Source organism: Mustelus asterias, chromosome 28, assembly GCF_964213995.1.
Source record: "Mustelus asterias chromosome 28, sMusAst1.hap1.1, whole genome shotgun sequence".
Classification (NCBI taxonomy): domain Eukaryota; kingdom Metazoa; phylum Chordata; class Chondrichthyes; order Carcharhiniformes; family Triakidae; genus Mustelus; species Mustelus asterias.
The window spans coordinates 28,860,723-28,871,075 of NC_135828.1; the positions used below are offsets into that span (position 1 = coordinate 28,860,723).

Consider the following 10,353-nt stretch of genomic DNA (forward strand, 5'->3'; position numbering starts at 1 on the left):
TTAAAAAGCATTTAGATAGTCACATAGATAAGATGAGTATAGAGGGATATGGGCCAAATGCAGGCAATTGGGATTAGTTTAGGGGCTTAAAAAAAGGGCGGCATGGACAAGTTGGGCCGAAGGGCCTGTTTCCATGCTGTAAACCTCTATGGCTCTGGACACAGAACTGTAAAGGTGCAGGTTTCGATTCACAGCAGGAGTTTGCTTATTAATACCATATTTTCTTGGGAGAACCACAGAAAGACATCAGGAAGAATCTTGAACTATAACAATGGAGCAGAATCTCTTCTGGTGGCTCCAGTTATGCTGTACCTCACTGTATCAAAGTTCCAGCAGTTTCCCTCTTCTTGGAATCAAAGAAGAATCATAGGTTGCCTACAGTGCAGAAGGAGGCCAATCGGCCCATCAAGCCTGTACAGACAACAATCCCACCCTATTTCTGTATCCCTACATATTTACCCTGCTAACCCCCCCGACACCAAGGGTCAATTTAGCATGGCCAATCAACCTAACCCGCACATCCTTTTTCCTTGAAACTAAATGGTACAATTTTAAATGGGGTGTTTGAACAGAGAGAGCTGGGGATATGCGCAGATGTGTTTGACAGTGGCGGAATAAGTTGGTAACACCATTTTAAAAGAAACTTATAGGATCCTTGGCTTTAGAGGCTGAGAATACAAAAAGCACAAGTACTGCACCACCCTATCTTTCACTCAGTTTGAATGTTGTAAGCTTTTAGAAATCACTGGTTCTGCCTTAGGTGGAGGATTTGTACAATTCTGGACACCACACTTTAGGAAAGGTGCTGTGTATCTGGGTGCCGAGCAGGTTTGCTGCAACAGTACCAGAGATGAGGGACTTCAGCTATGTGAAGGGATGGGGAAGTAGGGATTGCTATTGTTTCACCAGAGACGGTTAAGGCATTCAAAATTATGAAGAATTGCAGTAAAGAATGGGAAACTAGTAAAAGATTTGAGAAGAGGACACAAGTTTAAGGTCCATGGTAAAAAGAGTAAGAGTTTAAACACCAGGTTAAACCTCTTACTGCGTTTACCCCAGTCCAACGCCGGCATCTCCACATCATGGTAAAAAGAACCAGGGGGCATTTCTTTTGTTCATTTATGGGATGCTGGCATCGTTGACATTTGCTGCCTAAGTCCTCGAGAAGGTGGTGGTGAGCTGCCTTCATGAACCACTGCAGTCATCTTATATACGTACAGTCAAAGTGCCATTAAGTGAGCAAGTTCCAGGATTTTAACCCAGCAACAGTGAAGGGACAGTGATATTGTTTTAAGTCAGGATGGTGAGTAGCTTGGAGAGGAACTTCCAGCTTGTGTTGCCAAGTATCTGCTGGCCTTGTCCTAAATGGTAGTGGTCGTGGGTTTGGAAGGAGGCTTGGTGAGTTCCTGCAGGGAACCATGTACCATGTACATGGTACACATGACTGCCACTGTATGTCAGGGTTGGAGGGAGTGAACGTTTGTGGAAGGAATGCCAATCAAGGGGGGGCACTTTGTCCTGAATGGTGTCAAGCGTTTTGAGTGTTGTTGGAGTTGCACTCATCCAGGCACCTGAAGAGTATTCCTTCACACTCCTGACTTGTGCCTTGTGAATTATATATGGGTTTTGAAGAGTTAGGAGGCGAGTTACTTGCTGCTGGATTCCTAGCATCTGAGGGGAAAAGGCATGTACATAGTGAGTTGTGATATGAAGTGCACTGCCTGAAAGGATGCTAGAAGCAGATTCAATAGTAACTTTAAGAAAAGAAATTGAAGACTAATTGAAAAGGAAAACAATGCAATGCAGAGAAGAGAGAGAGAAAGGAGAGAGCAGGTAATGGGATCAATTTGATAACTCTTTCAAAGAGTTAGCACAGACAGGGCGGCACGGTGGCACAGTTGGTAGCACTGCTGCCTGACAGCGCCAGGGACCTGGGTTCGATTCCCAGCTTGGGTCACTGTCTGTGTCAAGCTTGCACATTCGCCCCGTGTCTGTGGGTTTCCTCCGGGTGCTCTGGTTTCCTCCCACAGTCCAAAGATGTGCGAGTTAGGTGGATTGGCCGTGCTAAATTGCCCCTAGTGTCAGGAGGATTACCAGGGTAAGTATATGGGGTTACAGGCATAGGGTTTGGATGGGATCATTGTCGGTGCAGGCTCGATGGGCTGAATGGCCTCATGCACTGTAGGGATTCTATGACATGATGGCCTGATTGGCCCATTTATGTGCTTGTATGATTCCAATGAAACAACACATCAGTTGAGCAGGCAGGGACACACAAGTACTGGACCAGAATAGAAGACACAAGATAGGCCACTGGGAAATCTAGCTTCAAACAATTGCCAGGATCTTGGAAGATCCAAGATCTGAAAGATGGACAGGCCTCAAAGACAAGAACAATGGGGAAAAATATTTTCTGCATTTACGAAAGGTGACTCTCATAGTTAAGTTTAATAACACTGCTAAACCAGAAGTGTTTGTGTTCACAGCCTAATTTGTAATTCAATTTCCCCACGTCATTGTGGAAACAAGATGGTAGCCAAAGGAATTTCAAACGAATTTTTCCCGCCTCTACTTTGTGAGAATTATTTGCTAGCTGCGAGCCTTGGTGGATAATTTTCATACCTCCTTGCAATTTTCCGATTAACCTCAAGTGCACAGCTGGGGCTGGCTGACCAAACTTCCGGTTGGGAAATAAGAGACTTGAACACACACTGACAAGACCGTTCTGTAAATCGAACGCTGCTGGCACAGATTTCTGTCCAGAATCCGAAGATCAAGATGCAATGGCAGTGATAAAAGTTACTTTAGCAACTCAAGCAAGCAGACCTACCAATGTGGGACAGCAGAATTATTATTTTAAATCCGGCAAAAACAAGTTGTACTCATTACATTGTGAAATTTGTAATAACTGTTGATCTGTACATTGTGTAGCATTTAGAAATAAAACACCTGAATGCTTGCTCTGGCCTAGCTGTCCAGGCCATAAAATATAAACTGTCCAGAAGTTGAGAAATTGCAAAAAACACATACATGGGCATGTGCAAAGACTATCTGCACATCAAGAGGGGCACATTGTTACATCATTACACCACTATATAAGGAGATATTGGATACTGGGTCAATATTAGTTCAAAAGTGCAAACATTACTGGTGCAACAGCCCCCATTGAATTAGGTAAGGAACGTGTGGCAAATCTAGATTTAAAATATTGGACAGAGAGGAAATCAATCTCTTCAGCTATCCTATACATTTTCCTAAGGCAATAATGCCAAAGCTTTTTAGCTTTCAAGGGTCAACAAGATCATACTAGTAAGCTGCAGGAGGCATGCAAACTTGAAGTCAATGCCCCCATTAATTTGCACCTTGATCGAGCTACCAACAGATCTTGGATTGACTCTTTACCCACTAGCAAGGTCAAATGGGTTGAAGGAGTACAAGGTAAAGGGAAAGACTCTTAGTACTGTAGAGGATCAGAAGGACCTTGGGGTCCGGGTCCATAGGACTCTAAAATTGGCCCCGCAGGTGGGGGAGGTGATTAAGGAGGCGTATGGTGTGTTGGCCTTTATCAATCGAGGGATTAAGTTTAGGAGTCCGGGGATAATAATGCAGCTATACAAGACCCTCGTCAGACCCCACTTGGAGTACTGTGCTCAGTTCTGGTCGCCTCATAACAGGAAGGATGTGGAAAAGATTGAAAGGGTGCAGAGGAGATTTACAAGGATGTTGCCTGGATTGAGTGGCATGCCTTATGAGGATAGGCTGAGGGAGCTCGGTCTTTTCTCCTTGGAGAGACGTAGGATGAGAGGAGACCTAATAGAGGTATATAAGATGTTGAGAGGCATAGATCGGGTGGACTCTCAGAGGCTTTTTCCCAGGGTGGAAATGGCTGCTATGAGAGGACACAGGTTTAAGGTGCTGGGGGGTAGGTACATGGGAAATGTTAGGGGGAAGTTTTTCACACAGAGGGTGGTGGGCAAGTGGAATCGGCTGCCATCAGTGGTGGTGGAGGCAAACTCAATAGGGTCTTTTAAGAGACTCCTGGATGAGTACATGGGACTCAATAGGATGGAGGGTTATAGGTAGGCCTAAAAGGTAGGGATATGTTCGGCACAACTTGTGGGGCCGAAGGGCCTGTTTTGTGCTGTAGTTTTTCTATGTTTCTAGTGTCACACCACTGTCAAACAATGCCTTCTAAATCTCTATAACATTTAGAGCAGAATAAAACAGTGAATATAAACAGAAGGACAAATTGTTGGGTCACTGAGCCTTGTCAGGGGTTGAGGACATTTATGGAATAGTTTGAGTATTCTGCATCAAGGCTGTGTTTTAAAAATGTATATTTTTAAATGCTTTATTTCATCCACAGCCATTTGTCAAATGTCTTTCCATCTCTCCTCAAAGTTTCATTCCACAGTCTCATTGTGCTCAGATTCTGTTTTTCGCAGTCTTCCCAAAGTCAAAAAAATCCATTGACGAATTCTTCAGATTAAATGCAACTGCCGTGCTAAACTGATAGAAACTTTGGAAATAAAGCCCACTTTCTCTCATTTCTTTCCTTCGTACCAGACCTGAATACAATCTAAGTTGAGAACCCCAATGCAATACTGAGGGAATTATTAGAGGTAGCTTACTGGAGGTGGTGTCGAAGCATGTCCTATCAGTTTGTTCAGTGGTTTGGGTGGGTTTTAAGAGATTTCACAGCACTAATTACAGCAGGCTATTCTCCTAGAAAGAATTCTTTCCGCAATCATTATCACCAAAATTGCAGATACTAGAAATCTGAAAAAAGCAGAAAATGTCTTATACTATAACTTGTCATGTAACCATTTCCTGTTTTCCACCTCATCACTTTATATGTCATCCTTTCATTATATACTGTATGTGGCTGTCACAATCATTTTCCTTTGCTCTATTCCATCATATAAACGCTTCATCTGTAATTCCATTCAGTTGTAACAAAGCAATATATCCGAAATGTTTACTTTTTGCTTTCTCTGATCTGCTGCGTGTTACCATAAAAATCATCGCCTATTTGCGGAACCGTTTTACATTCAAAATGGTTGCTATATTTACCTGCATTTCAACAATGACAAACTATGGGGCATTTGGGGCACAATAAGCTGTTTTCTCGGATTGTATTTCATTATCTTTTTGTCTGCCTTTCCTGCTTCTTACAACCTCTTCTAAAATTAATATTTGTGTATTGTGGCTGATTTCACTCCAATATCTCATTTTGAAACTACCCCTCCCCAACCTTCCCCATATTTTAAGATGCCATAATTTAAAAATGAAGCTCGACATCGCCTAAGAGCAGTTCCTGCTCTACCTTGCCTTTCCCACACGTTGCTTCAGTTACGGATGTCCCACACAATGAGCTGTCAGTTCACCTGCCTCAATAAATTCCCTTTTCACATTCAATCCATTTATTTTGTTCTGTGCTTGACTAAATTTACCTTGATTACATGCTAATGTCCTGTGGTACAAGCATTTAACTAACTATTCTAATGATTCCTGTTCTGCTTCTCATGTGCAAAGCTATTTTATATGATCACCAGCACTGCATTGCTACTAAACAGTGCCTAGCCCGTCAAAATAGCTTGCTTGTAAACATTTCATTTGCAAGATGAAATGTTACATTTTAGTGAATATCTCCAAAGTAAATCGAACAGGAATGATGAGTAAATAGACATTCCAAGGTTTTGAAAGCATTATCAATAGTCATGTTTGCACCTTTTGATAGTGTAATTCCACCCACTCATACTGGGTGTAAACCGCTAGTTCAGAAGCACCAGCTCTGTTTTAACACCTGATCTATCATTCCATATTCATTTCTGATTCTCTTTTAATTCAGTGTAAAAACCAAGGGATGAATAAATAAAATCGGTATACTAAACTGGTATACCATCTGTATAATATACTGGGATCGCTGCACATGGAATAAAAACATGGGCAGCACAGTGGTTAACACTGCTGCTTCACAGCACCAGACACCCGGGTTCGATTCCCGGCTTGGGTGATTGTCTGTTGGAGTTTGCACTTCCTCCCGGTGTCTGCGTGGGTTTCCACCAGGGTGTTCCGGTTTCCTCCCACAGTCCGAAAGACGTGGTTAGGTGCATTGGCCATGCTAAATTCTCCCTCAGTGTACCCGAACAAGGTGTGGCAACTCAGGGAATTTCAAGTAACTTCATTGCAGTGTTAATGTAAGCCTACTTGTGACTAATAAATAAACTAAGTTTAAAAACAATACTACTCCTTTAGGACTGAACAATTATCATTAGTTTCCTACATTATCCTTCTGAGAATGTCCAGTGGGATTCTTCGGCCATGCTCGCCCCAAAACCGAAGAATCCTGCCCGAGGTCCTTTGCATGGTGCCCCCCCCACCCCCACCCAATGTTTCACGTGGCAGGTGAGACAGGAGAATTCCCCCTCTAATCTTATAAGTATTGGTGAGGAGTGTCGATAAAACAAGAATAATTTCTGAATAAAACCATACTTTAGCTAATGAAGGCTGGGCTGCACGGTCATGAAATCCACTTAACCCCTTCCACCAACCAAAGGCATATCAAACTTGTAATTACCCATTACATGTTCAAGCCACAACTACCTGAGCTATTGCAGACACTGGCTTACAGAACAACATGGAAACAATAAGAGTCCAATGACTCTAACTAACTTGGTTCCAATTACTGGTCAGTTGTGGACAGTGTGTTGGAACACTCTGGACCTACCTGGTTCAAGTACTGGATGATCAAATCTGATGTGGAGATGCCGGCGTTGGACTGGGGTGAACACAGTAAGCGTTTTAACAACACCAGGTTAAAGTCCAACAGGTTTATTTGGTAGCAAATGTCATTAGCTTTCGGAGCGCTGCTCCTTCGTCAGATGGAGTGGAAATTTCCACCCCATCTGACGAAGGAGCAGCGCTCCGAAAGCGAATGACATTTGCTACCAAATAAACCTGTTGATCAAATCTGCCACAGAGGATCAATGGCTCCAATTTCCCATGTTCAGGTGTATTACCCAGTTCGGCCTAAATGAATGAAAGGCAAGGTTCCTGTTTTTTGGGTATAGGGTTTCCAATTCAAATGAGTTTGGGGAAATCAACCAACACTCTGAATTGGCCACAGGATGGGATTTAGATATGAGAGAAATTCATAAGAGATGGAAGAGGTGTAGTACAGAAAGAAGGGAAGCTTTACTCTGCAATAACCTTACCTGGCAGAGTTTGATGGCAACAGCAAGTGCCAAATAGATGTTCCATTCTCTTTTTTTAACCTGCCTTAGCTCGAGGACAAAGTACACAAATTGTTGATGCAATTGCCAGTTTTTCACATCATGTGATTAAAAGAACTGAATAACCAAAGCGACTGGAAAAGCGGAGGTTTAACTGGTATTTGCACACCTGATTTACTCGGGGCTTTATTGTTTAGTTAACACTGGACAATGGTTAATTTTGAATAGTAATTTATAAAGAGACCGTAAATAGCAGCTTGGTATGGCTCCTGTTCTGCCCACGACCGCAGGAAACTGCAAAAGGCCATGAATATACCCCAATCCATCACGCAAACCAGCCTCCCATCCACTGACTCTGTCTACACTTCCTAACATAATTAAGGACCCCATGCACCCTGGACATTCTCTCTTCCACCTTCTTCCGTCGGGCAAAAGATACATAAGTCTGAGGTCACGTACCGACAGACTCAAGAACAGCTTCTTCCCTGCTGCCATCGGACTTTTGAATGGACCTACCTCATTAAGTTGATCCTTCTCTACACCCTAGCTATGACTGTAACACTACAGTCTGCACTCTCTCCTTCCCTTCTCTATGAATGGTATGCTTTGTTTGTATGGTGCACAAGAAACAATACTTTTCACTGTACACTAATATGATGACAATAATAAATCAAATCAAAAATCAATCACAAATGTCCATAGGGAAGCACAGCTTCTGTGCATTATTTCTTCATCTTCCATCAGGATGACCATTCACTGCTCCACCACCCCATCTCTCATTCAGGCCCTGTGCTAACTCCAGATTTTATTTTGCTCCAAGCCATGGTTATGCAATCGCACTCAACCTTTCTTCACAACCAAGTCAAATGATGGGTAACAATCTAATCGACCAAGATACACACCAACATTAGCACAACCCTGCACCCAACAAACATCTGAACACACAAATCAAATCACAACTTTCATCTCCAGAGCAACATTCGCTCACATCTGTGGACCTGTCAAAGCTGGCCATAATGTTTAGTTGGGCAGCACAGTGGTGCAGTGATTAGCCTCAGCATCAGAGACCAAGGTTCAATTCCCAGCTTGGGCCATTGTGGAGGGTGTATGTTCTCGCCGTGTCTGCATGGGTTTCCTCCAGGTGCTCCGGTTTCCTCCCACAATCCGAAAGACGTGCTGGTTAGGTGCATTGACCATGCTAAATTCTCCCTCAGTGTACCCCAACAGGCGCCGGAGTGTGGCAATTAGGGGATTTTCACAGTAACTTTGTTCCCGTGTTAATGTAAGTCTACTTGTGACACTAATAAATAAACTTTAGATTGTATGTATTTGTGGGGAGGGAGCAAGTTTCACTGAGTTACTCCCAACTGCTACATGTAAATTATAGTTCTAACAAATGTTTGGTTCCCTGTAATGCACCTTGTGTAGCTATGACAGCAATGTGAATGTGATGAAGTGCTTTCTGGATATTTAACCCACTCTGGATCAGTGATGGACAATTGGCAATCCCTATCAGAGACAGGGTGGTGACAGCCAGCCACTCAAACACACCCAGATCCACATCCCACACACTTTATAACCTCAATTAATAACTGCAGCAGCCAGGAGGAAGTACAAGGCCTTTCCCCCAGTAACACTGCTGCTGTCACAGAGGCTGCAATCCCAGCCTGAACCTCCAGGCCCCGGCTCTGTGCCCTGCCCAACCTCACACCCACCCCCAGGGCGGTGTGCCCGGCCCAGCCCCGCACACACCCCGGCTCTCTGTGTCCCGGTCCCCCACAGGCCCCGGCTCTGTCTGCCTGGCCCAGCCCCGCACACACTCCCCAGGCCTGGGGCTGTCAGCCGGCAGCACCCCCCCCCTCCCCCCTCGACAACAGGCCCCGGGCACCAACTCGAGCCCGGGGACCGAGCGGGCCCGGCGGGGGCCTCACACACCGCCCTCCGTCCCGGATTGCCCTCAGCGCTTACCGTGTGGTCATGTTCATCGGCGCGGGCCCTCAGTGCAGCGAGGCTGAGGCAGGCGAGCAGGGAGGGCAGTGCGGCGGGGAGCATGTCGGCGGGGAGCTGGCTGGGTGTGAGAGGCGGGGGGGTGGTGCTCTCACTCTCGGTGTGGGGGTCTCGGTGTCCCAGGCGGGCTGGCTCGCTCTGAGGAGGCTCTGTCTCCGGCTCGGTGTCTCCGCCTCGCGCCGCTCGGCCTCAGCAGCGCTCGCGCCACAAGCCCGCCCGCTCCGCCAGCGCCACGTCACCGAGCACTCCGCGGAGCACGCAGGGGCGGGGCACGGCACGGAAGCTGAGGGCGGGGTAGGGAGATTGGGCAGGGTTAGGGAGCTGGGGGGCGGGGTTAGGGAGCTGGGGCGGGGACGGGGGGCGGGGTTAGGGAGCTGGGGGGCGGGGTTAGGGAGCTCGGTGGGGTGAGGCGCGGGGTTATGGAGTTCCAATAGCAGCGACAGCCCCGCCCATTGATCACAAACCCCGCCCCTTTATTGACATAAAACCTGAATCTCCGTTAGCATAAACCACGCCCCATCATTAACATGACCCCACCCCTTCATTAACATAAGCCCCACCCCGTTATTATTGAGCAAGAATGGGGTTAGTGTAGATTGGTATTTGATGGTCAGCTTAGACATGGTGGGCCGATGGGCCTGTTTCTGTGCTGTGTGACTCTATGATTCTATAAACACCAATCCCGTTATTAACATAAACACTATTTCTAAAATCACAATGTTGTACCTCCTGTACAATGGGCAGGGGCAAATGTGTTTGTGCGGGGGGTGAGGTGCCTGCTGCCCTTTGCGGTAACTCACAGCACCAAGGCCCCCCAAACTCTGCCATTGCTTTCCTTTAAGGAATCCCACAGAGACATAGCTGCAAGCAGCCTAACGTTGTAATGCCATTCAGGGAATCTCTTCAATCTGTGCAGACTGTGTTCCTCCAAAGTCATGGAGGCAGTGATCAGAGAGCTTCTGTAGGCAGGTGACTGTGCCTAGCTGCCCACAGAAGGAAGAGAACACGTGAGAACACCATCCACCAGGTACACGGTACATACTCTTGCAATTCGGCCAACGTTGTCTACCTGATACGCTGCAAGAAAGGATGTGCCGAGGCATGGTACATT

General features: G+C 45.8%; 1 protein-coding gene across 1 annotated transcript in view; it reads right to left on the reverse strand.

Moving 5' to 3' along the window:
* The window catches only part of tm9sf3 (transmembrane 9 superfamily member 3), a 144,161-nt gene extending 134,661 nt beyond the window's left edge, over positions 1–9,500 (reverse strand). The window contains exon 1 of the mRNA XM_078199779.1: positions 9,204–9,500. Coding sequence (XP_078055905.1) covers positions 9,204–9,287 — 84 coding nt within the window. The 5' untranslated portion in view covers positions 9,288–9,500. The remainder of the gene's footprint in view (positions 1–9,203) is intronic.
* Between the last annotated feature and the right edge of the window lie 853 nt (positions 9,501–10,353).